Source organism: Delphinapterus leucas, chromosome 18 (genome assembly GCF_059928025.1).
Source record: "Delphinapterus leucas isolate spDelLeu-1000000601 "Yukka" chromosome 18, BTC_Dleu_Yukka2, whole genome shotgun sequence".
Taxonomy (NCBI): Eukaryota; Metazoa; Chordata; class Mammalia; order Artiodactyla; family Monodontidae; genus Delphinapterus; species Delphinapterus leucas.
This window is the reverse complement of record NC_143146.1, coordinates 58,550,685-58,578,241: the sequence shown is the minus strand read 5'-3', so window position 1 is coordinate 58,578,241 and position 27,557 is coordinate 58,550,685. Positions and strand designations below refer to the sequence as shown.

Here is a 27,557-nt window from a genome sequence, read left to right as displayed (position 1 = left end):
AGCAGGTGGGGCTGGGAGATGCTGGGTCCACTTCCGAGGAGGTATCTCCCCGGAAGCTGCTTCAGGCCATGGTCACAGCTCCTGATGGCCCCTGACCCTATTTCTAGGCTCATTTGAAATACACCTTACCCTGGCTCTAACTTGTACATACACTTGTCAGCTAGTGAACAGACTTTTGGAACTTTTAACGTGGAAGGGACTTCATCTCTCAATTTACAGATGAGGAAACTGAGGCCCGGAGAGGCTAAGTGGAGTCTGACGTTACATAGACAGGTAGCATCCTGGGTCTCCCGACCCCCAGGCTCTCCCTTCCACCCCCTGCTCGTTATTTTATTCTGATTTCCTTGGAGATGTCCATGTGTATAAATGATCTGATTAGTTGTATTGCATGGGCTGATTGAGTTGTTTGGTATTTTATTTTTTGAAAAGCTTCTGTGCTAATTTCTTCCTCTTATCTGATCTCTTCCCTGCTCCTCCTCCCACCACTGCCCTGTGTTTAGCCTTTCCACCTGTTCATATTTGATCTTCAGAACCTCTTCACTCTATAACCATTTTGCAGTAAGTGAGCTGTAATCTCTGTGTTGCATTTGAAACTTGACATTTAACGGTGGGTGTCATGAAGCCCCAGTCTTCGTGGCCCCCTTGCTTGTAGCCCAGCAACCAGGGCAGTGCTTTGCACTTAGACTTCTAGGTGGAGTGAATGAATGAATGAATGAATGACGTCCGATATTGAGGTAATGGTGTCACAGTGGGTAATCAACTAGCCCATAATAATATTCAGCTTTTTGAAAAGATTATTTTCAAATAATCTTTGGGGTCCCCTGAGCTTTCAGTAGCGGAGGTCTGGATCTTAAGTCCTTGTGGCTGCATGTGAAATGAAGGGTAGCTGTGGATCTTCTAGACATGAACGCCAGGAGTATCACTGTACAGCCCAGGGAAGGAGAGAGAGGCCAAGGCAATGAGGGTCTCCCCAACCCCAGCCTGGAGCATCCCCTTTGCTTGCAAGAGGTTTGCTCTGTGTTCCATCCTTAATGGGGTTGGACAGCTTGGTAGAAAACAGACATTGGGGGGTGCTGAGGGAGAAAGCAGGGAGCTGGACACTCCTTAGTTGGGGACAGAGTAGGGCTCCGTGTGCCATGCTAATACAGCTTCAGAAGCCCCTCAACTGAGTGATCAAACCACAGAGACCCCCAGAGAAACATCAGGTTTGGAGTAATCAGGGCTGCTGGCTTCCTCGGGGGGTGTTTTCATCCCCTGAGATAGACAGCAAGCTGCTGAGCCTGTGCTGGGAACAGCCTTCCAAGAGTGCAGAGAGAAGAATTCTCCCCTCTGCAGCAGCCTTGGAAGAATCAGTGTATCTGCAGGGAGAGAAAAGACAATCTCAAAGAGATTTTGACTTGACAAAAGAATTCATAAGAGCCCCCTTAGTGGCCATCTGTATTTGGGGACATTTATAATTATTTGGTTCTTAAAAACAAAGGCACTTTTAAAATACATTTTGAGAATCGTCCCTTGTGTGAAAGTTTGGAATATCTGTATCCACAGAGAAATTGTATCCCCAGCATACATAGTAAGCTATCACCACCACCACCCCGCCCCTGCACAGTGTTCTACTTTGTAAAAGAAAGCGGACAGAATTAACTGAAAGCAAAACTCCTTCCTTATCTAACTGTAGTATGATAGCTTCTAAAAAAAGTTATGGGGATTTTATTTTGCTTCGGAATCCTAAGTATTTTATGTTTCACTTCTTTAATCATCAGGGTCTAATGCTAAAGATTACGGGATTCATGATGTTCCGGATGACATGTTGTTTTGGGTTGCTCACTACTCAGTGAGGTGTTCGGAAGTTGTACAATTTTCCCCTGGATACGTACTGAACTTATGAGGTAAAGGTGGGAATTTGGGTCCTGAGTTTCCAGTTTTACTTTCCCCACTGTGTCAAGTTGCAGGAAAAGTAGGGCACATTCAAAATAGTCCCTTGGCAATGTGATGCCATGTTACAGATGCCACTCTGATCCTAGCAGTTATATAATTGGGTGTCAATCTATCGAATCAAAATACCAACCCACACAGTGTTACCTCCTTTCAGAAATGATGCCAGTTCAGGAGCCATTTCATTTTGCCAGGTCACCTTTTATCAACCTGTCTACTTCTTTTCATTATCAGTTAGGAAACTCCTCAGAGAAAATTCAGCTTACATTTTTACATTTATTTTAAAGAACGCATTTCCTTCTGTAAATTCTACAGCACTGTGTTCTATAGTAAACTCCTACAGATTGTTTCTACATTCAGATTTCGGGGAACTTGAGTCAGGTACTTTTATTATAAGAAGTCATTCTCAGAAATTCTCTTTCACTACCCATCTGGAAAATACCAGCCTCCTTGAAACAGAGACTCAGAACTGGCTGACCTAAAGGAATGGACAGGTTTGGTGGCTTTTGCAGTTGGTGGTTATTTGATTTTCTTATGACTTTAAAAATAATCTTATTAAAAAGAACAACTGGTACTTTCTTTGGCCAAATGTCCTGGGATTTTATAATCATTGATTTAATAAATGTAAGTGCTTACAGAGAAACTAGCCAGACGTGACTTAGATGAATGATTTGAGATGTGTCTTCTTAGATTTATGACTTGGGCAGTGATTCAGAAGTGGGGTTCCAAAATTCACCACTGATTTGCAAAAAACCTTAAGATGGTTCTTGGCAAGTCATAGTTAGATGATACAGTCATTGAAAAGGGCCACACTTACTGCAAAAGCAGTAGAGCAGAGCCCAAGAAACTGCTCATTCATGCCCTGAAAGGGACATGCCTTCCTCAGCCACTTCTTTTAAGCTCCAAATGGGAGTATCCAAAAGCCACAGCCCATCCCATTACTGCAGTGACCTCTCTAGAGTCAGCTGCCAATATGGTGCCGGTAATTTGCAAACAAACCCTTGTCAATTCTCCTTAAGAATCTTAGTCATATTATAACCCAAACCATCAAACATGCGTGAATTAAAATGGGTGTTTTTTTTCAGGTAAACATATTAATAGACTGTGTAAAGTACCTAATATTTGATTCTAGCCCCAGCCATGTCCTTCTTAGAAATGGTCTGATCCACATGTTTTTCCATCAGTTACCTCCTCTTCCTGCTTCTCTGCTTTGTGAAAATGCTGTCATTTGCACATTCAGTTTAATTAGTTAAAGAGTCTGTTCTCAGTTCTGGATCTTAATGGCCCTGTGAATGGTCAGTCCATCCTCTTCCTGCTCTGCTCTTTCAGCTCTGCATTTACAAACCCTAGCCTGGCAGTGCTTTGAGGACTTGTACATAGACAAAGCATTTCATCTCATTGGACCTTATATCTCTTTATTTATAAAATGAGGGAGTTGTACTAAATTATTTCTTAGCTTGCTCTGTCTCTAAAAGTTGGGTTGTGTTTCCAGGACTTACAGCTCACTCTGATGGTAAAAGAGATTCTCTCTCCATATCTATTTGTGTTTGGGCGCAACAAACAACCAACGGTATCAGAGTAATTTAGGCTGGTGAAGCCTTCTTCTCCAAGTCACCTCTTAAATTAATTCAATCTATTCTCTTTTCCTTTAGCTATTAAATCACTGGAGGGTTTTGGATTTTTTTAATTTGAAGGCTGTCTCACTATTTGTCTTCTCCCAGTTGATCCTCCCCATTTATGTAAATCTCTTACAAAAATGTGGTTTACCAGATGCTCAAGGTTTTTCATCTTGTCCTACCTGCCATGGTTTAAAAATCACATCGTTTTAAAATAAACCTACTTTCCCTTCCTAGGTCTTTTATTTGAATGGGCCCTGCAATTTTTATTCTAAAATATTTTCTCTGCTTTTTTACTGTACCATGATCTTGAGATTTTCTTTCTTACCCAACACTGTAATTCTTTCCTTTCTTCCCCGGCCCTGCCCTTGATCCTTAAAATACAGTCTCATTCCCTGCCTTTACATATATTTCTCACCAGTGTCTCACAGTGCTCTCAAATCTAAAACTCTTGCATCAAAGGATAGGCCAAGTTTAGATTCGGAGATCCCATTCATTCTCTTTTTTTTTTTTTTTTTTTTTTTTTGGTACGCGGGCCTCTCACTGTTGTGGCCTCTCCCGTTGCGGAGCACAGGCTCCGGACGCGCAGGCTCAGCGGCCATGGCTCACGGGCCTAGCCTCTCCGCGGCATGTGGGTTCTTCCCGGACCGGGGCACGAACCCGTGTTCCCTGCATCGGCAGGCAGACTCTCAACCACTGGGCCACCAGGGAAGTCCCAAGCTTTGATTTCTTAACACATGAAAGCGAAAGCTTCTTAAGCTAGAACACCTGGATAGAGACTTCATATTATAGCTTTTTTAATCTCCCATAGGCTAGGCATGTTATATACTTAATGAATAATTGCTGAATGAATGAATGAATGGGTGGATGGAATGAGTGTCTAACAGAAATGCAAAGCAACATAAATAGACAGCATGGGAGAGGAGAAAAGACTTGACAACTGGAATCTTGCTGCACCTCTACCTGGCTGTGTGAGCTGAAAGATGAATCTTCTCTGAGTTTCTGGTTCCTGCTCTATAAAGTTATGCTACATGTACCTATGCCATCAGCCTTCCTTGAGCAACATTATAAGAAACATAAAACTTGCGTTTACTACATCCCACAAGTGTCCTCTTCTCCAGGCCTAGGTGAGGATATTGCTCTCAGACCTCAGTTCTCCTGCCCTAAGAAGAGTGGTTTGTCTTATGTAAATAGAGTGAACTATGTAACTGAGATGTCCTTTCTTCATTGAGCATCTCGAGAACTCAGAGCTAGATTTTCAGCATACTTCTAGCAAAACGTTCAGTCCTGACCATGTGTTTGAAATATGCAAGCTCTTGCTTGCTATCCTCTGATTTCACCTAAGCTAATTACTCCTTCTCCCTGATCACATGATTTTATTGGTTTACTTCTTAGGTTTGGTTAGATCTTTGTAACTAGGCTCAGATTGTTTTCGGAACAAGGCTTGATTTAAAAAAAGAAAGAAAGGAAACGAACAACAAAAAAAAAAAAAAAGAAAGGAAAGAAGAGAGGAGTGAAGCGGGGGAGGGAGAGAGACAGAGAGAAACAGACAGACAAAAAAGGAAGGAAAGGAAGTGAAGGCAAGAAAGTCAGAAAGCCAGTAGCTGTCTCTTGAGGGTTATTGTGATGTGTGAGACTGTGTCTCCTTACACAGTTAAGCCCTCGACAGTTTCTACCTTCCATCAGAGAACCCAATGGACTGGTACATTTTTAGATATAAGGTAAATAATAATACAATAAATCTTTATTGATAGTAAAAGATATTTTTCAAGGAATTGAAATAATAACAATATATGTAATCCCACGATTTTTAAATCATGCTCCCTGGAATTCCCACCGTGCGTAGATGACAAGGAGGTGGGATAATGGAGGTAAGGTGACCTTCAGGGTCTTTTTCAACCAAAGGCTTTCAGGGTTGGTTTTTTTTTTTTAATTGAAGTATAGTTGATTTACAATGTTGTATTAGTTTCAGATGTACAGCAAAGTGATTCAGTTATACATATATAAATATCTATTCTTTTTCAGATTCTTTTCCATTAGAGGTTATTACAAGATACTGAATATAGTTCCCTGTGCTATACAATAGGTCCTTGTTGTTTATCTATTTTATATATAGTAGTGTGTATCTGTTAATCCCAAACTCCTAATTTATCCCTCCCCAGAGTTATTTTTATTTGTTCGCTGTTATTTACGTGTAAGGTTTCTATTCACAGAGGGCTGCTTAGGAAAACAAAAGTTTGAAACTACTGATACATGCGATAAATGGTACGTGACAGGATAGTGAGTTGGTGGATAACGGATGAGGACTTGCAAAATTGAGCATAATGCATTTCTGGCCGACAGGTTTAAGTGCTGAAACTGTTCCCTTTCCTGTGTGGTTGTTCATTGTCACTGAGAACAAGTACGGCACTATAAAATGATGTGCAAATATAGAAAAGGAAATCCATTTAAAACAGTATCCAGTCACGAATTTTAAATATTTTTAAAAATCAGTGATTTCACGAAAATTCCCCAAATATAATTATACATAGAAGTACCCCTTCTCCCACACTCTCACCCCACTTATCCCTTCCCCACCAGGAAATCCTATAAACTTTAATGGAACTCCTATTTGAAACATGGGCGTGTGAATTAGCTAGAGACAAGAATATAATCCATTTTCTGTTGCATTCTCTTTCTACCCACTAGAGGGCAGCCGTAAGGCACAGGGAAAGGGAAAATACTCAGGCATTAGCATTGTCTCTCAGCCAACACTAGCCTTTCTGAGAACACCTAAAAAGTCCCTCAAATTCCCATATATGAATGATTAGCGAGTCAGATTCCCTTCCTCTTTTCTTAAATATTTAGAGAACTTTGATAACTCCCTTTGAAGTTATAAAATTTATCTGTTGGCTTGGCCAAACATATTCATTTGCAGTATGAACATGAAGATATCTCTTAAAAAGACATTTATATAAAAGTCGTGTTTTGGTTGTATATTTCTGTGTTTCAGACTACTCCAAAATGTGATTTTAAACAACCATCATTTTACCATCTCTCAGTTCTGTTGGTATCAGAATTCTGGGCAATTCTGCTTCATGTGATGTTGGCTGAGCTCGTGTTCATCCGGGGGCTCAAGTGGGCTGGAATGTCCAAAATGGCCCACTCCGCTGGCTGGTAGTTGACGGTGGCTGTCGGCTGGGGGCACAGGAAGGACTGTTAACCAGAGCATCCAGTTTTCATACTTCATGTGGCTTCTTCCTGTGGCTTAGACATCTCACAGCACAGCAGTTATGTTCCAAGAGGGAACAGCCCAAGGATGAGCATTCCAAAAGGAGGGAGAATTCCAAAAGGCAGGAAGCAGAAGTTTCCAGCCCCAGACATGGCTTCTCCAGCCTTCTAAATGGTCAAAGCAGTCACAGGATCAGCCCAGATTCAAGGAGAGGGAAATAAGCTCCATCTCCTGATGTGAGGAGAGAATCAAAGGGAGGAGAGAAACTGGTGCAGACCATCTTTGGAGACCACCACAATGAGGGTTAAGAAAAAGGCTATTTCTTACATCTGGGGAAGATAATTATAAGTCATGATGGATGCAGAGGAATATTTCTTTACTTAATAAATGAGAATTGCTTCTCAGTGTTGTATCTTAAGAAGATACACATCAACCACTCCCTATGTTGTCCCCTCTCTGCAGATCTGTTGCCTAAAGCAATAAAAAAATGGCCAGAGGATCGGTATCTGAGGAAGAAATGTTGGAGCTCAGAGAAGCTTTTGCCAAAGTTGGTAAGTAAACCTGATACCTCAAGTCACACAATTCTCTTCTTTTTTAGTAGCTTTAGCACAGATGCGGTGACTGGTAACGTGAGCAAAATAGCAGAAGGGACAGGAATACAGTGGTATTGGTTAGAGGAGCTGGGAAACATTTTTGAAAGCTGTTCTTCAAGAAGATTACTTCTTTCTCTATCTAAACATGGAATATGGGCCCTTTGTCATCTGTAGCCTTTCCTGGTAATGGCCAACTAAGTCTCATCTTTCATGGCTTGTCTGCTTTCTTTGGTTTCCTTTGTTTTCCTAGTATTCCATACTTATTCTTACTCTGTAGCCCCAAACCTGTGATTTATTTTCCCATCTGTTTCTATGAGAGTCTCTTCAGATTCAGCTGTCAGAACCTCTGTTTTGAAATTATGACTCTTGGATGTTGGAAGTGATGCTAATGCCCATATCCAATAGCAACAGGCCTCTTGTGAGATTCTGACTTTGCATGGGGTCAGGCCACAAGCCCTGAATGACTGCCTCTCCTGCCCGCTCCCTTCCAATCCAGCCTACTCTCACCTCTCTTCATGCTGTGACCCAAATCGCCCCAAACCTTCAGCTCCCCGTTTGCCTTACAGATTCTGACGGCAATGGGTACATCAGCTGTAATGAGCTGAATGATTTGTTCAAGGCTGCCTGCTTGCCTCTGCCTGGGTACAGAGTGAGAGAAATTATAGAAAACCTGATGGCTACAGGTGACCTGGACCAGGATGGGAAGATCAGCTTTGATGAGTTTATCAAGGTGAGTATGACGCAGAATCCAAGGAGATGCATTTGAAATGTGGGAGTTCAATTCGGAAAACGTCCAGAAAGACATTCCTACCCTCCTTGCTTCCACATTGCTTATTCTTTCCTTTATGGTTTTCTCAATCACAGATGGGGTTTCTAAAGATAAATTACGTTTTTGCAGGTTTTTCATGGCCTGAAAAGCACAGACGTTGCCAAGACCTTTAGAAAAGCAATCAACAAGAAGGAAGGCATTTGTGCGATCGGGGGCACTTCAGAGCAATCTAGTGTTGGGACCCAACACTCCTATTCAGGTAGGTGTACCAGTGTGGGGCGGGGAAGCCGAGGTGGAGAGAGTGTTGGGATGAGCTGAGGGCGGAGGGAGACAGAACCATGTCAGAAGGATCCACGTCTTCTAGGGTTACAGATTCCAAACTCAGTATTCAAACCTAAGGGGCACAAAGAAAGACAGATGTTAACATGAGTTTATTGACTACTGCCTATTTTCCTATGTATAAGTGGGCCAGCGGTTCTGGCTCCAGGTAGGGTCCGATACCAAATAATCGCATCAGCATTTAAAAAGTACATTAAAGGCTGCCAAAATTCCTTTGTAAATCTTCTGGACAAAAAGAGCTACTCAAGCTTCTACCTCCAAAATTCATGCTCCAAAATGCCTGCTGAGCGGTGAAAAAAAAAGCTGTGTTTTCATTGATCTGAAGGAAAGTTGTATATTTATTCTGAAGGCTGCCATCCAGCAGCCTTCATGGAAACTTCTCCAGAACAGCACAGTAATCCAATAATTCCCAAACTGAGGACTCCAAAACATTAGTTGATGTTAAAGTTCAGCTCATGGTTAAGTACGATTCTTAATTGGGAAGAAAATTTCACAGCCTCTTACTATGTAAACGTGCATTAGGAATCTCCAAGTCAATAAAATGCTGTGCGATGTTTCCCAAACTTGTGTGACTTAGGATTCTTCTGAGGGACTCTTTTTTTCAGTGACATGCAATTCGGGAAACACGGTGCTGGGCTGTAAGGCATAACTTGAGGCTTTATTAAAATCTCTAAAATCAAGTTCTGGCAGCTTTACTGATAGGAAAGAAATAACATAACACAAATGATTTCATTTCATAGCAATTTCATTATACAGTTTTCCCCTGCTACCTGAAAGTAGAGTGTTCCTGTGAAACGTTTCATAAACTGAAATGGCGTAAAGCAAAGAAGCAGTTACCTTAGGACATATCTTGCTAATGGAATGCACAGAATAAGTTGAGATGAGACAGATGCTCACAGACACAGTTCAAAACAATGGCCGCTCGATGCTGAGGTGCGGAGTGTCGTTCCCGGGGAAGGAGCTGGGCAGGGCCACTCTCCCTGCTAGGGGTGCCCACCGCCTCTGTAAAACAAACACTGCAAAACAAACACGGAGAGCTATTTTTACTTTTAACCTTTTCTCGTAAAAGCAAAAATCCTCTTCGGATTTCTTCTGGTTAACGGAAACAGGTACTAATGTAGGTCTTTTGTAAAAGTGAAGTGGCATACAGCAAGTTTCAAAAAGTGGGGTTACCTGTCATTGTATAAAGAAGCTCAGAGCTATTGCAGAGATTGCCTGTGATCATCCCATATTTAAATCAGCAGAGCTAGAGCTAAGCATTAAACCGCATTCACATTTAAATTGTATATAAATATAAATAAGCACTTAATTATTTATATATATTTACATGTATAAAATACAGATATGTATATATTTACTTCTTTTTTTTAAATGTATGTGTTTTTTTTTAATATTTATTTATGTGGTTGTGCCGGGTCTTAGTTGCCGCAGGTGGGCTCCTTAGTTGTGGCACATGGGCTCCTTAGTTGTGGCATGCGTGTGGGATCTAGTTCCCTGACCAGGTATTGAACCTGGGCCCCCTGCATCGGGAGCGCGGAGTCTTAACCACTGTGCCACCAGGGAAGTCCCTATATATTTACCTCTAAATATAATATATTTGCATATATGTAGCTTCTAAATCTGCTTGCTATATATATGTTTTATGATTGGAGTGAACAGAGATTCTGTGCCTATTTCCCAAATCATTTGAGATTTTTAAATGTCAATAAATGTGAGATGATAGGATAATGGACGAGATTAGCCTCACAATGTCTCTCCTGGGCACAAGAATCTAAGATCCATGTGTATAATTTTGTTTGTATCAGATTTTCACTTTGCAAATAAGTCATATTAATCATTTACTTGCAGAGGAAGAGAAGTATGCCTTTGTCAACTGGATAAACATAGCCCTGGAAAGTGACCCCGATTGTCGGCATGTCATCCCAATGAATCCAAACACCAATGATCTCTTCAGTGCTGTTGGAGATGGCATTGTGCTTTGGTAAATAACACTACCTTCTTGGCTTCCGAAGGTTTCCCTAGAATTTTCTGGAATACCAGCAATTCACTGCATTTATCTTTAGGCTCACTTCCTCTGGTACTCAGCTGGATCTGAAATGCTTTTCCAGACTTTCACGTGGCAGGTTCAGGAGAGCAAACTGATTTCAAAAGCAGCTTATAATGAGAAATGTAAAACTACCATCACTTGGGTGGAGGGGAGGTACGCACAGTACAGAGACAAACATGAACATAGAGATATAGTAACACAAGGTCAAAATCAATTATTTTTGGAATATACGTCATTTTGCTTCATCTGAGCATGGCCTGCTGTGAGAGTACATAGAATTGAATGATAATAGCAGCATGATAATTGAAGCATCCAATGCAAATCCTCAAGCCAAAGAACTATTATGTTGAACTACTATTATGAACTAAATATATGTTGTGTGAAAAAAAAACAAAAGAACTATTGAGTGGTGCACAAATGCTGCAGGCGCCTGGAAAAGGAGGGATGTATTCTATGCACGGGAGCCCTCTCAACACGGTTGGTCAACTCAGGATGGTGCCTTTGAAAATGCCTCTGTGGCTCTTGCTTTGGCAGCCTCTCTGTCATTGTAAGATGTGGCATGAATGAGGAGGCTTGAAAGGCCCAATCTCAGGTGGGCTCGGGAATTGAAGGGAAAGATGTGTGGGCAAGACTTTGAGCCTCCTACCCCTCCTCTGCTCTGACCAGAGCAATTCCACTCTCGGTATTTTGTTTATTAGAGCTCACCATGAGATTTCATTTTTAAAAAGTTCAGTGGCTGAAAAAAGACATCAACAACCTAGCCTGCATGTTCAGGTCCTGACTCTTTAAGACCACCCCCTGGTCTTCCCTCAATCTCTTTCTAGTTGTACCTCCCAAGACCCCCATGACTCAGGCACCCAGCCCAGGGCACGAGTGAAGGGTTGTATGAATGATTGGATGCTTCATCAACCATACTCACTCTTCCCCATACACGCCCTGCTTACAACTTGCGACTCTGGCTTTGCCTTTTATTTTCCTTTTTAAGAATGTCCTTCCCCACCCTCTCCTCCTACACAAATCCATTTACTGTAAAACTCCTACTGATCTCTCCCTTCACTGAATTCTTAAAGCACATACTGTTTGTAGTACTTTGGGAGCCATTATAACGTTCTGCTTTGGACTGTTTTGTAAATTTTCATATCCATATATTTTGTCTCTGTAATTTGACTCTAAGCTTTTCAAGGGCAGGGATATCTTACACTTTTTTAAGCCACCCCTCTCTCCTACTGTTTCCCAGAGCTTCTAGTTCACTAGAGTTTCATATTTTTCAAATAATGATTTAGGGGTTTGTTTTGCCTAAATTGCAATAAAGTGCCTTTTATTTAAATATATGTACACACACACACACAGAGCAAAGTTGTGGAAATACATCTTTATTTAAGCATCTATATGCCTAAAAATTGTTAGAAAAAAAGTTAATGTTGATTTCTCTTATTAAAAAAAGAAATAGTCACATTCAAGTTTATTATTCTTTGATTTTGTTGTTGTTCCTTTGGATTTTTTCCCAACTTCCTTTCTCTAAATAAGATGCAAGTGACCTAAGGAAATTTATTTTTAATGACCCATTGGAGGTTAAACCAAAGCTAAGTGGGTAAAATAAGTTTTTCATAAATAATAACTGTTTATTTTGGATGTCTGACCAATGTATTAGCTACGTAAGTGGGAGACATTGCTAAAGTACTGATACTATAGTGCCTACAGGAGAATATAAAACATTTTATTATATGATCAGTTGAAGGTATAGAGTTTGACCAGCTGTCAAATAGAAATTTAGACATTATATAAGCTCAAAAGTGTACAGATAATCTTTTATATAGTGGAGCAATTTTCATGGCTAACGATGATGTTGCTGTCCTCTTTGCTTATGGCATTGCTAGAATTTAAATTCAGTGTCACTGGGCTCTTTTATTTAGAAGCCTGCTTTATTTAATTGTTTCTCTTTCAGTAAAATGATCAACCTATCAGTGCCAGACACAATTGATGAAAGAACAATCAACAAAAAGAAACTCACCCCTTTCACCATTCAGGTGTGTCTTCCCTGTGTTACCTTAATGTAGGATTGTGCTTTGAAGAAATGAGTCGCCGTGACTGCTGGCCTTTTTCAGGCGCTCAGACATTATTTCCAAAGCCCAGGCTTTGGGCTGGTGATCTGTCATGACTAGTAGGGAGAGGGGGACACATTTCTATTTTGTCTTGTATTAATATAGTGGGGGGGTGAGGGAAGTTAGTGAATATTAGTAGTTGGGGCAGACTTTGTTTGTTCTGGCCACGTATGAATAAAATTCACACCGGCTAAAATTTAACTCAAACTTTCCCTGGCAATTTATCTCGGAGCTGATGCCAACTACACAATATTTTATCTGAAAAGATTAGCCTTTCTAAGAAGTGAGGGGGTAAAAAAAGAGAAGTGCTCTGGCAGCCTTCACGGTGCTATTGGCCACAGACACCAATGTGATAAATATAACTTGCTTTTATGCCTTCAGTTTTGTCGATTAACTGGAACAGTGACCGGTAGTAAGTAAGCTGCATTTCTGTCTTATGTTCCAGCATTTTAACATTATTGTAATCTTTTGCTCAGAAACTACATCTCACTTCTTAAATCATGAGCAATATATTATGTCCTGTTTGGATTTAAGCAACCCTGTGTTCCTAAAAAATGGAAGCTGTGATCAAAGCAAGAGCTATGATTAAATGTACATGAAGGCACTTAACGTCATATTTAATCTTGATGTTAAATTTTAGTCTTGGCCGTAAGTGGACGTGATATTTTTTACTTGTCATTTTGAGCTCTACATTAGGGTAAAAACCCAGTTTTCTTCTGATAATCCCCTTCCCAATTCACTGGTGGCCTGTGTTTTGTTTTTAATCTGTCATAAAAACAAATTCTGTACATCTTTGACTCTGATATCTCCTTCTTTGTGGACTCAAAAATAATAGTAGAGTTGACCCTTGAACCATGGGGGGAAGGGGGAGTGTCAGCCCTCCGCTCGGTCCAAAATCCAAATATAATTTACAGTCTGCCCTTCCTGTACTTGGTTCCTCCATAACCACGGTTCTGCGTCCATGGTGTCAACCAACCGTGGATCATGTAGTACTGTAGTATTTACTATCGATTAAAAACCTACATATAAGTGGATCCAGTAGTTCAAACCTGTGTTGTTCAAGGATCAACTGTAGAAATACCCTGGACTGCAAATTTCACTGACCCTATTCCAACTGTATATGAGTTACCTTACATACATTGTTGTTAGTTATAAGAACATATAATCTGTATGCATGTGGATATGCGTGTGTGTGTTTGTGTGTGTGTACTCAAGGTCCCTAGATATTATAGATAATCAATAAATTGTCCTAGTAAAAACTGCTCTGTCTTTTCTAGGAATTTCATTTGAATCTTTTTCATTCCTTCAATATCCAATCTGAATGTCAAAAAGATATTTTGTCACTCTCTTTCATGACCTTGATTTACATTAACAACTGGGTTATTGACAATAGCTAGTCACAAGACAGTGACTGCCCTCAAATGTGCCCCTTCGTTGCTGGCTGATGGAGATGCTGAGAGCGGAGGCTCCATCACAGAGCAGTATGGAAAGAGAAGACTGGTTAGTTTCATCGGGACCAGGATGAGCCTTCAGCTCAGGGCTCTGGCTTGATGGACTAGGCACTGCCTGAGCCCAGTGTCTGGTTACTGGATTTTACTCCAGTAAAATCCAGGTGTTACTCCCTGCTTTTTTTCAATGTTAAAAATCTAGTGAAGACAATGCCTCTAGACCTATGAACTTTCTAGAAGCAAAACGTTGCTGCTGCCGATCAAGGATGATCATTTGGCATCTGCAAAGTCAAAAACAAAACTCATACTTTTTCCCCTTCAGGAGAATCTGAACCTGGCTCTGAACTCTGCCTCAGCCATCGGCTGCCACGTGGTTAATATCGGGGCTGAGGACTTAAAGGAGGGGAAGCCTTACCTGGTCCTGGGACTGCTGTGGCAGGTCATCAAGATTGGGTTATTTGCCGACATTGAACTCAGCAGAAACGAAGGTACCAGCAAAGACTCCGACGTTAATAACGGCATGACTTTTTGTTAGTGCGTGTGTTGGGGGCTGTGAGAGGAAGATGTCAGGAGTTGTCAAACTCAGAATCCTCAGTTTTTGAAACTACAGTTATATCCAATCCATTGTATTAATGTAACACATTCTATCCACACTGCCCAGACTTTTTAAAACAACAGAGCAAAAGCTTTTTTAAGACCACAGACTACTAATAAGCTTTGTTTAGAACCTAGAGCTCAGTCTAGCTGTCTGGGACCCCAACCTCAAGAGCTTTTCTGAGCTCGCTTTGCCTTTAGACGCTTTGTAACAAATTAGGCTAATTTAAACTTGGATTTTACAAAGTGATTCACATTCATATACTGTAGTGATAGCACCAGAGTAGAAACTCAGTCTCTTCCTTACCAAGATTATAGGAAATTACATTTAGAGTTTCAGAGCTCTCAACTAAGTATTTGTAGCTGTCATTCTTATCCCACCTGCTGTCAGCGCCCTAAGCACTTAAACAATTCAGCCTGTCCTTTAGACAGTAATAGTAGACCTCAATAAATATACAAAACACACTGTTACCTTTCATTTTTCCTGTACAGATCCTAGTAATATGAAATCTGTAGCCAAATTCTAACCCTTTTTATACATATATTTATTTACATGTTCAAATCAAAGTAACCAGTGAAGAATCCTGGGGTACCATTTGAAAACCAATATATTAAACAGAATATAAAGAAGAAAAAAGCAAATAGGGAACTTAGAACACATTAGAAAGAATATTGATTTGCAAATAATGACCTCAGCTAAATTTAAACCTTCTAGCTGAGCAAAAATGACTTAATTCATCTGGGAAACAGAGGAAAGAGTTAATTACACTTTCTGAGATGCTATAATTATGCAGGTAAGCATTTGAAATATAAAACACCTATGGGAATAAACAAGAGGACATTGTCATGATTATGAAATAGATCTCTTAAAAGCAAAAATGTCATACCATATCAAACGTGCTCTGACAGACCCAGCAGAGTATTCTGAGTCGATAGTCTGGGTTATTTCCATGGCTCTGCTCCTGTATTCTGAGGCATAGCACTGATATTCATTGGTGCCTTGTCTTCTCCGCCCGAAAAATGGGGATAATAAATAGGCTTACAATACCTTACACCTCTTTTTAGGGAATAATAATAAAGTGTTTATTCCATGGGAAAGGCTATATGTCCCTCTATCCCAGAGAGATAACGTGGTATCTTTGACTTCCCAGCAGGGCTTAGTTTAATTTATAACTAATCCCCCCAAATATCCCCTGCATTTATTTTTCTTCGGCTTTTGCGCTTCCTCAGCACTGGCTGCTCTTTTGAGAGAAGGGGAGAGTCTGGAGGATATGATGAAACTCTCCCCTGAGGAGCTCCTGCTGAGATGGGCTAATTACCACCTGGAAAACGCAGGCTGCAGCAAAATCAACAACTTCAGCAGTGACATCAAGGTAGGAGGAGTGGACTTTGTACACGACTAACCACAGGGGTGAAGGGAATTTGGGCATTAACAGAGAAGAGACAAAGATAAAGACAAAGGGCTTCATCTCTTCAGAAGTTCTGGCGTTAGTTAGAGTGGCCGATGCTGTTTCGGGGCCCATGCTGTCCTCGAGTCCATGTGCAGCTCCAGCTCAGGGCCACATGCAGACCTGCCCAAGGCCCTAGCAACCGCACCACATCAAACGAGATGGGTGTCCCCTGGAGTTTCAACATCAGAACGTAGAGGGATGAGGGTGAGATAGAGGAAGAGCAAGAGGTAAGACTGATTTTTAGGTAAAGAGAGTCTGTGTAGGATTCTAATGTCTTTCTGATTTTATCAACGGGAGCATCAGATGGGGATTCCTTTAAAAAAAATTAAACCAGGATTACTCTTCTAGTTACCCTAATCATAGCAAACAGTATGTACTGCATGCCAGGCGCTGTTCTAACTGCTTCATGCATGTATTGACTCATTTAATCCTCACAACAGATCTTTGAGATAAGGATTATTATTTGCTCATTTTGCAGATAAGGAAACCGAGGTAAAGAGAATATAAGTAACTTGTTCGAGCTCACATAGCTGGGGGAGTGGGGTCAGGACTCAAACTGAGCAGTTGACCTCCGTGATACTTGACCACCATACATACTGCTCCTCTAAAACAATTCATAAATTTCTTGAAAGCTTTTTATTTGTAGAAACCAGAGTGATGTTTAAAAGATAATGATTCTGGAAACCATCTGCAATGAGAATTAACCCCAGAAATCGTAGAAGACACAGTTAGTCCTACAACAGCGATCCAAAGGCGGAAAGGCTGAGGGAAGCATGCACTGTAGTTTTCAAGTTTGTGAAAAGTTCCATGCCAAGGTGAAAGGAGCAGCTTGTTAGCATTGATAACAGATGGACCGACACAGAAAGAGCTTAAGGAGCGGGAAGGAATGTCAGTCCCAGGAGGAAATGGTATGAGATGCTGGAATGCAACATGAGAAAAACATTCCAGTCTCCAGTTTCTCAAAAGTTAAAGACATTTTCTCCAAAGAGGAAGAGTCAGAGGAAAGGTCACATGACTCACCAAGTCAACCCAGGCTTGTAATTCTTGAGTGACAACTTCCCCCTGCTGTGGACTTAATGGCTTTTAGAACTCAAGGTCTGCCAGGCACAGTACCAATTAGAGTGAAGCTTCTAGATGGAAAGTCCCCAGTTCCTTAGGACATAAGCTAATAATGCCAAATTTATTTTTTCTAACTACACAACTTTCATTGGTTATTAACATTCTTCTTGCACCACCAGCCAAACTGGGATTAAACAGAAACAGGATAGCATTATCTTTCTTTGTGCTCAACACTTAGGCTCTGCAATTATTTCAGCCAAAATTCTCAAACTTTTCAGATAAAATTAGGTTGCTTGGTTGGAGCCATAAATTTACCTGAGTTCCTATGACTGAAAGGCTGTGTTCTTTAGAATATGAGATAGGAACTGGCAGGCTGAGCACTTATACAGTGGTTGTGCCTGTTCTCTGGGAGTAGCTGCCTCACCACCAACGTCAGTGCTGTGACATGTAAGTCTGAGCATGTGGTAACTTTGGGAGGTGCCCTTAAATCACACAAAGTCAGCAAAGGAGGGGAGAACCCCCCAAAATACAATGAATGAGACAAGTCTCTTAGGGTCTGGTGAAATGAGGTGACTCTTAGCAAAGCTAAACAGATGTGACACATGATGTGCAGATTTTATTCATGCCTAACCCTGCGTGGAACTTTCACTGACTTCGAAATACCTACAGCAAAAAGTAAGAGAAAGGAGAAGGTAGAGAGAAGAGATGAAAATCAGTTTCCCAGGTGCAGCATCCATGGCCGGTGCTGTCTCTTCTCATCTTTCTAATGTCCCAAGAGGTGAGCATACCTCTGCTCTCCCTGGGCTCTACCCAGTTTTTAAAAACAAACAGAGGGACAGCTGATTTTTCAGACTTTAAGAGAAACTAAGATGTCTTTAAATGATTTAAATAAATTACCTGAAAATCTGTATGCTTTCATTGAATGAGAATAAACTTGTCATTTTAAGACTATGATTCAGAAAATTTTTTGTCAATAAGCCTATTTCCAGAATCTAAGAAAACATGAGAATTCAATACCCACATCCACTCTGCAATAGCTAAACTAAACCACCTTTTCTAGCTTCTTGATAAATAGTAAATGCACTTCCCTTAATATTGCTCCCTTTACATAAAGACTGCTTGTGAATGCTTCAATACTCTGTCTTCGAAATCTTTTTCTTTTGATGATTGTCCATTTAAATGTGTTTTTAAACTCTGCCTTAAACTTCTGCTTCCTTTTTCTGTCACTTTTTTTTTTTAACTAAACCTTAGCTGACTGACTTCTACAGCAATATAAAGGTATATATATTTTCCTGTATACGATTTAATACATGTAAACAAATTATATTTCTCCCCTAAGATCAACAGAATAGCATTTGCCTTTTATGTATGTCCTGTATTTTTAGCTGTTATACTCCTTTTAAAAAGAAAGGCAAATATAATATATAAAGAGATAAATAGAAAATTCAAATTAGTGAATGTTCCCGGCTTTGTTAATTAAGTTGCATTCTTGAATGATAGTTGGATGAGAAATGAAATAGGTTTGCTTTGGGGAAATTATTGTCGTGCTAAGTATGTAATTAGCTGTGCCATTTTGAAATTGTAATTTCCTCATTTCTCACAGGACTCAAAAGCTTATTACCACCTGCTTGAACAGGTGGCTCCAAAAGGAGAAGAAGAAGGTATTCCTGCTGTTGTTATTGACATGTCAGGACTGAGGGTAAGGCCATGCCCCAAGTCGTGTTAGATGTGATGATTCCTCTGCATTGGCTGTTCCATTGCCCTATGTGATGCTGGCTCCAGAGTTCCATGAGTGGACATCTCTGCTTAGAGCCGTGTTAAATTGTTAAAAACTGTTAACAGTTTTGGGTTGTAACTGTGGAAAATTGAATCTGGAATTAAAATTAAGGAAGGAGAGGAATGCTAATTAAATGCCATACACCGTCAGAGGCACTTCTGCATGTGTCCCATCATTTAACAGGCCCTACAACACCAAGAAGGATTCTTTTTTCCATTTTTAGATACCTGAATATTATTTCTAGAAATAGACAGGATATTTACACAAATAAATAAGTTCCCACTATCACGATGAAAAACAAAATGAGATTCAGAGGGGTTCATTAATATGTTCAAGATCATATGACAGATTAGTGTAAGTCATGTGATCCAAGGCTGGGGCTCTTTCCTCTATTAATCCTAATAAGAGGAAACCCCACTTGCTGGGCTCTTCCTATGTGCCAGGTATTATGCTGGGCATGTTGCTTACACTGCCCCTAATCCTTGCAAACATCACTAAAGTAAGTGCTAATAACTCTGTTTTATAATTGAGAAAACTGAAGGTCAGAAAAGTTAATAATCACCTCATGGCCACAGAGCCAGTATGTGACATAGCAAGGATTTAAGCCCAGTATGGCTCCAAAATCCACTCAGCCACAGCCCTGCCTCACTACACCACTGAGGGTAACGGGAGAAAGGGCTGGACAAGATCGTCTGGGTTTTTAGAGGTGTCTGGTATGAGGACTCATTGAAAACAAAGTGGACAGCCTGGAAGAAATGGACAAATTCTTAGAAAGGTATAACCTTCCAAGACTGAATCAGGAAGAAACACAAAATATGAACAGACCAATCACAAGTAATGAAATTGAAACTGTGATTAAAAATCTTCCAACAAACAAAAGTCCAGGACCAGATGGCTTCACAGGTGAATTCTATCAAACATTTAGAGAAGAGTTAACACCCATCCTTTTCAAACTCTTCCAAAAAATTGCAGAAGAAGGAACACTCCCAAACTCATTCTATGAGGCCACAGTCACCCTGATACCAAAACCAGACAAAGATACTACAAAAAAAGAAAATTACAGACTAAGATCACTGATGAATATAGATGCAAAAATCCTCAACAAAATACTAGGAAACAGAATCCAACAATACATTAAAATGATCATACACCATGATCAAGTGGGATTTATCGCAGGAATGCAAGGGTTCTTCAATACATGCAAAACAATCAATGTGATACACCATATTAACAAACTGAAGAGTAAAAACCACATGAAAGGATGCTCAACATCACTAATCATTAGAGAAATGCAAATCAAAACTACAATGCAGTCACACCAGTTAGAATGGGCATCATCAGAAAATCTACAAACAACAAATGCTGGAGAGGGTGTGGAGAAAAGGGAACCGTCCTGCACTGTTGGTGGGAGTGTAAATTGATACAGCAACTATGGAGAACAGTATGGAGGTTCCTTAAAAAACTAAAAATAGAATTACCATATGATCCAGCAGTCTCACTACTGGGCATATACCCAGAGAAAACCATAATCCAAAAAGACACATGCATGCCAATGTTCATTGCAGCACTATTTACAATAGTCAGGTCATGGAAGCAACCTAAATGCCCATCAAGAGACGAATGGATAAAGAAGTTGTGGTACATATATACAATGGAATATTACTCAGCCATAAAAAGGAACGAAATTGAGTCATTTGTTGAGACGTGGATGAATCTACAGACTGTCATACAGAGTGAAGTAAGAAAGAGAAAAACAAATATAGTATATTAACGCATGTATGTGGAACCTAGAGATGAACCGGTTTGCAGGGCAGAAGTTGAGACACAGATGTAGAGAACAAACGTATGGACACCAAGGGGGGAAAACCGGGGTGGGGTGGGGATGGTGGTGTGCTGAATTGGGCGATTGGGATTGACATGTATACACTGATGTGTATAAAATTGATGACTAATAAGAACCTGCAGTATAAACAAACAAACAAAAAAAAAACAACTAATACTAAACTTTCTTTGGGTTATTTGTATGGAAATATGTTAATATAAATGTTTCAGACATTACATGAAATTTCTAAAAATCTTATATGTTCTGGTATAATGTTATAAGTCATAATTCTAGTTATTACTTTAAAATGTATATCTCAGAAATAACTAAATTTCCTAGTCAACTGCATTATTATGAACTTTCATCAAATCTTTAACCGTGGTCATTTTTAAGTCTTTTGTCATTTACAGACAGTTCTGGGTGTACTCTTATGCTTTTGCAAAAATGTTCCTATAAAAGGGTTTCATCTTCAAGGAATTCACGGAAACGACTCTGACAAGTACAGGTTTCTGGTAACTGACTACACTGCTGAACTGAATGAATAAGCGTTTTCAGAACTCTAATGGAAAACTGATGAATTCATAAAAGTGCTAACAGAAGATCAAGATGTAAAAAAAAAATTAATTACATGGGACTGAGTGAACTGATGAAGATAATTATAATTTTTGTGACTTTCTGTTTGAATAAAAAAAAAATCCCACAAGGACTCAGAGGCAAAAAATATACAAATCAATTTTCACTGCAAGTAAAGGAGCTGTTACAGTGGAGGATTACTGGACTGAATGTCAATATTATGACATAGCATGAGTGTGTTTCGTGTTTGGTAATTGCAATCATTGTTGCTTTTGTTGTGGTCATCCAAAAAAAAAATTTATTCTTACAGTTGTCTCATCTGTTGTTCAGCCACATTATCTGACACAGATAGGATTTAGAGAGAATAATCTTAGAAAATCAGTATGGTTGAAATCCTCAAGAAAAAAAATCCTGTGGGTCAATCCAAAAGAAAATCTTGATGGAATGTTTTTATCTTATGTAGAAAAACAACTTTGGAAAGAAAATAAAAGATTTTGCCAAAAAAATAAATAGAACCATACAGTATAAAAAAAAAAAGAAAAGAAAACAAAGGGCACAACAAGGGTCCGATTAAAACTTTAGTTTTGCCAGCACTTTAGTATTGATGTAGAGAAGTTGCCTTACCCATTCTTGTACCTCATTTCATATCATTAGAGTTAAATCCGGTGAGTTAATATTAAAGTTAACTCATTCCTGCATGAGAAGTAGAGCTTCTGAAATGTATAGTGTTATCTAGCAAAGCATCATATTAAGAGATAATTCTAGTTTTAATAAGTTCCAGTTGTCTGAAAATTTGTGGTTTCATACACTTTTAAGAGCATTAAAGGGCAATGGACCATATTTCAACAAAACTTTAGTTTTCTGATAAGAGTCTGTTTACAAATGACTGGAGATTCTCTAGAACTATTTGAATAGACTTTTAATACATTAAGGGGGTGATCCTCAATCTGAAGTCTGCAGAAGCCAAATAGATATTATATATTTATCAATGACACTGTGTAGCTTAAATTTATTTTGTCTGAGCTGCAAGTACACCAACTAAGTGTGGGAAAGGCGGTTAAACCAATCAGAAGTTCTTGTTGGCAGATGTAAATATCTTTGATGAACTGAAAATAGGAATATAATTTATTCCTTAATAAATGAACATTTTTCATGAGGTCTATGCAAGAAGATAATAAAAAGGAAACCTAATGGTTGAAAATAATTAAGATGAACTTAAATGATAAAACTGTAGAATCTACTGAATCTCTTTAAAAACAAGACAACCAGCTATTCATCTGAAATCGTTCCGTTCTGTATAAAGATGGAAGGACTTGATTACTTAACTTCTGAGATTCCTTTTACTTGTGACGTTCTGATTTTGGTTCAGGCAAATACAAGTGATAATTTGCTGTTTTAAGTGTCTGTCTGAGGTTGAATACTAAGGGTTTCAGTAAGATTCCCATCTCTTTTTCATATTATTATCCATGTCTACTTTGTGCCTGGAGAGGCTTTGACCCAGCCTTGAGACGTCCATCCTTTTTCATTGCAGGAGAAGGATGACATCCAGAGGGCAGAATGCATGTTGCAGCAGGCGGAGAGGCTGGGCTGCCGGCAGTTTGTCACAGCTACAGATGTTGTCCGAGGGAACCCCAAGTTGAACTTGGCTTTTATTGCCAACCTCTTTAACAGATACCCTGCCCTGCACAAACCAGAGAACCAGGACATCGACTGGGGGGCCCTTGAAGGTAACTGGAAATTGGTTGCTTAAATGTTCGGAAAAGCAGTCACAATTCTAATTCAAGGGCAATTCAAAATCACCTCCTAAGCAAACATAAGCCCCTCACGTGGAAGATTTGCAAACAGGTCATCAATTCTCTGGTACATAACAAAGAGAATAAATAGATGAATCAAGTCAGTTACAGACAAACAGGGATAATCAAATACCATTATATCACATCCATTATACATAGGCTTCATCCATTATCAGAATTAAATGTTTTAGGGAAGACAATGCATTTAATTATCAGATGAAATAAATCCTGAGTTCCAAAAACCTAATTTATGTACTTAATGGACTGAGTGTTAATTCCTAGAGGCAAGAAATTGCAGGCACTCATCATTTAAAAATGATATTTAACTTATGTTAAGAGATGGTTACTGAGATTTTTGTTTTGCTTCTTTGATTTGGATAATGGGGGCCACAAAATAATATTCTGAGGCAGAATCCATGACCGTTACATTTAGGAGGTTAAAGCCCTAAGACTGGACAAAAAAATCACACAGCTTTAGTCAAGTTCTAATAGGTGATAGTGCCAGAGATGTTTTTCTTTTTTTCATCATGAATTGTCCCGATATTGAGACAGAAAATCAATACAAAAGTAATAATAAATGAATGTCACCAAAGAAAGAAAATCCAGATTTAAAGAATTGGTTGATCCTTTTCTGCAGCGCTTTACTCTAGCTGGAAGTGCAAAATCAATCTGTGTTCCAACGCTGCTGCATTTGTATGATTTGATAAACAGTGGTCAGGGGTCTGTGCATTCTGTTGACTACCAAATATGTACGTCAAGCCCTCTAATCACCCGTTTCTAGCTGCCTCTAGATCATCCAGATTTGGGTCCATCACTATCGCTTGAAATTCAGCATATACAAGACAGAATTGATCATTTCCCCTTCCCTCATTGCCTCTCTACCCCCTGCCCCCATTCCATCTACTCTCCTTTAGAAATTCTCCATTTCCATTAATCATACCATTTTTTTTCTTCAGTTACCAAAACTCTGGGTTCCACTTTGATATCTTCCTCTCCTTCGCGCCAAAATCTCTTGAATCAACAAATACTAATAATTCTTCCCACAGAATGACTTTTAGATTGTTATTTTTCCTTTCGGCTCTTCCGGACTCTTATTAAATCATACACCAACTGTTTCACTAGGTCTTAGGGACCTACTCCTCCATCCATCAAGCACTGGAATGTGCCCACGTGCTGGTGTCAAACACTATCCCCTCTGTGTGTTTAATTTAAATGCATATTGCCTTTCAGTAATTCTGCACACTGCTGCCGAGCACATCACAGCGCTGCTTTCGTTATATCTCCGCCTTGCTCAAGAATTTATCATAGTAATAAAAAAAAGAACCCATAATGACTGTCATTGTCTAATATATCAACCAAAATCTGCTACCTGGCATCCGAAGATCCCTGATTCTGGTTCCAGCCACTAGACAGCCTTGTCTCTGTGGCCTATACAACACAGATCCCTGAAAAATCAGTTCTTAATGGTTTTAAGACAGACCTTGCCTATCGCTCCCTTTGTGTTCATATTTACACAACCTCCTACTTCCACTCCTTACTTATCCCCCCCAGATCCTTTCCTCTTTCCTCTTTAGTATCCTCTTTAGTATCCAGATTTTACTAACCCTCTAAGGTAAAGCTCAGATTGCGTTCCCTCCAAATTTAGCCCATAAAATTCTCTCCTTTATCTCAACTCAAATATAAATATCTACCTCATATTTTTGCCTTCTAGCTTGCATGATCCCTCTTTGATGCCTAAAATACTTGTTTTTCCAGAAAGAATGTAAGCCTTTGAGGGACAGCCCTGAAGAGTTTCCCCACACAGGATCTTGTGCACCACTAATAGATGCTCTAGAGATACTCATTGAATTGAAATGGAAAAAAAAATTAACACAGAATAGCAACCCTCATCCAAATCCATTAGGGTTTTTTTTTTTCTACTTTCAGTATTTATTACAGCTTCTTTAGTTAAACTTTGATCATAAAAAAAGGCATATTTTCTAGGTACGTGAAAGATAACTGGTCTTCATTCATTTAGGTGAGACAAGAGAAGAGCGGACATTTAGGAACTGGATGAACTCCTTGGGCGTAAGCCCTCGAGTCAATCATTTGTACAGGTAAGAATATTGGGAGACTCTTCCTTAATATGGGGTACCAAGACCTGGAAAGATCCCCAAGATTTCAGATACCACTGTGGTGTGCAATCCTCTTTACAAAGTGGGTGCACCTCGGTGAGAAGGGGGAAATGCCACATTGAGCAGCAGATGTTAAGAAACTCACTTCCATACACTAACCTTGCTGTGTATTTAGGACAAAAATCATAACCCAGCAGCAAAAGGACAAATGGAATCCCTGTTGTAAACCCAAGATCTGCTCAGAAGCAGGCCAAACAGTAAATGTTCAGTTTGTGGCTGTATCTCCTATGCCATTTGTTAGAGCCGTATTTCTTTTTCTGGAGGCTGCGTGTTTCTGCTGAAGGGGCAAAGGTGGTCACACCTGGGGGAGACCTCCAGTAAATTCCCTCCCCTTCTCTGAGTCGAGGTTTCTTCACCTCTAAAGATGGAGCTACTGATGCCACTGTTGCTAAGTTGCTGGGAATATTCCTTGAGCTAATATATAAGGAATTGCCTGGCCTGCTGCAGGAGCTTCATAAATGCTGAGTATCTGAGAATTCTTTTGTGTTTGTTTTTGTTCAGTGACTTATCAGATGCCCTGGTCATCTTCCAGCTCTATGAAAAGATTAAAGTCCCTGTTGATTGGAACAGAGTAAACAAACCACCATACCCCAAACTGGGGGGCAATATGAAGAAGGTAAACAATGACTCTTTTTTTTTTTTTTTTTTGGTTGCATTGGGTCTTCGTTGCCGCATGCGGGCTTTCTCTAGTTGCATCGAGTAGGGGCTACTCTTCATTGCGTTGCGCAGGCTTCTCACTGCAGTGGTTTCTCTTGTTGCGGAGCTCGGGCTTTAGGTGCATGGGCTTCAGTAGTTGTGGCACATGGGCTCAGTAGTTGTGGCTCGCAGGCTTAGCTTCTCGGCGGCATGTGGCATCTTCCGGACCAGGGCTCAAACCCGTGTCCCCTGCATTGGCAGGTGGATTCCTAACCACTGCGCCACCAGGGAAATCCCAAACAATGACTTTTCTGATGTTCTGGTAGGCAGTTGAAGTCATAAGCCTGCAAGAGTACCTTGTGAATACTTTATCAGGAGGCCAAACTTAGATAACTGTTTATCCATGGATTAAATTAGAGTACTGCAATCAGAAACCTGAATGGTTTTTTTAAAGTGAGTTCATTATTTCAGTTGATTACTTATTTATAATTCCATGTTGGATGTCTTTAAACTTTATGATGTAAAAATTCTAATTAAGATAATTAGAGCAAGCAGAGCTGCAGGGTTGCTTTTGCCCCAGCAAGATCATCATTCTAATTTTCTAAAGAATCAAAGCCTTGTACTAACAGTTTGACTTGTACAAATAGTATGCCTAGTGTCAACGTAATGGGAACACATTGTTTTGTAAAAGCAGCCACGGGGTTGGCACGAACATTTCCCACCATTTCTCGTGCCTGTGACCCAATGATGCATGAGTCACAGCCACAGGAATATCTGTCCCACATGTCGGTCTACCGTGTGCCTGTAGGATGGAGAATTCAGATGTTCTGTGTCAATCTCTATGAATTCAGCTATTTTAGGAATATTATAGACAGGTCACTTAGTATGGCTGTCTAGTTCTGTAGTGTGATATAGCCATGAAAATGTCCATCATAATTCATTTTGGTTTTGCACTTAAAGTACACTATGAATATGTTTTTGGTGGGAGTGAGGGGTTCGATTTAAGAAGAGACAGAAAATTATTTGACTAACTTAGAATCCTAGAATTGCAGAACCAGGCGCGGCTTGAGAGATCAATCAATCTCACCTTATTGTTTCATTTCGTGTCTTTATTATCTTATTTTCTCGGGTATTTATCATCATCAAGATGCTGACATTAGATTGTTTCCCTTCCCGCTCATTAACAGCTTGAGAACTGTAACTATGCAGTGGAACTGGGGAAGAATCAAGCGAAATTTTCCCTGGTGGGCATTGGGGGACAAGATCTCAATGAAGGAAACCGCACTCTGACATTGGCCTTGGTTTGGCAGTTAATGAGAAGGTAAATGCAACCCGGGGGAATGACATTTTATTGAATGTATTCTTCATCTAGAAAAATACTTGCAAATTTCAGAGTTGTGATTTAATTTGATAAAACTATATTTTAAGCTAAACTTAAAACCAAAGGAATGTTGGCAGAGCAGTCCTGCTTTATTTTTTTCTTCCGTTCAGTTCTGACAGTTCTGTTTCAGGTACTTTGAAACTCTGTTATTAGGTTCGTCAGTGTTTTAGATTGTTATGTTCTCTTAATGAATCACCCTGTTTCATTATGGAGTGACCCTGTTTATGCCTGGTAATATTC

The 27,557-nt window shown here is 39.8% G+C and overlaps 1 protein-coding gene across 3 annotated transcripts in view; it reads left to right on the top strand.

Annotated features, from left to right (window-relative positions):
• The window catches only part of LCP1 (lymphocyte cytosolic protein 1), a 54,996-nt gene that overhangs the window by 11,642 nt on the left and 15,797 nt on the right, over nt 1-27,557 (top strand). For 2 of the 3 annotated variants that reach the window (XM_022574859.2, XM_089899541.1), the window contains exons 2-13: nt 7,222-7,310; nt 7,919-8,082; nt 8,251-8,380; nt 10,309-10,441; nt 12,453-12,534; nt 14,380-14,545; nt 15,882-16,024; nt 18,765-18,860; nt 22,865-23,060; nt 25,144-25,222; nt 25,802-25,916; nt 27,124-27,257. In XM_022574859.2, the coding sequence (XP_022430567.1) occupies nt 7,247-7,310; nt 7,919-8,082; nt 8,251-8,380; nt 10,309-10,441; nt 12,453-12,534; nt 14,380-14,545; nt 15,882-16,024; nt 18,765-18,860; nt 22,865-23,060; nt 25,144-25,222; nt 25,802-25,916; nt 27,124-27,257 (1,502 nt within the window). In that variant the 5' untranslated portion in view covers nt 7,222-7,246. Of the gene's footprint in view, nt 1-1,773; nt 1,887-7,221; nt 7,311-7,918; nt 8,083-8,250; nt 8,381-10,308; nt 10,442-12,452; nt 12,535-14,379; nt 14,546-15,881; nt 16,025-18,764; nt 18,861-22,864; nt 23,061-25,143; nt 25,223-25,801; nt 25,917-27,123; nt 27,258-27,557 lie in introns of those variants that run through there. The other variant, XM_022574860.2, reaches the window with a different exon arrangement.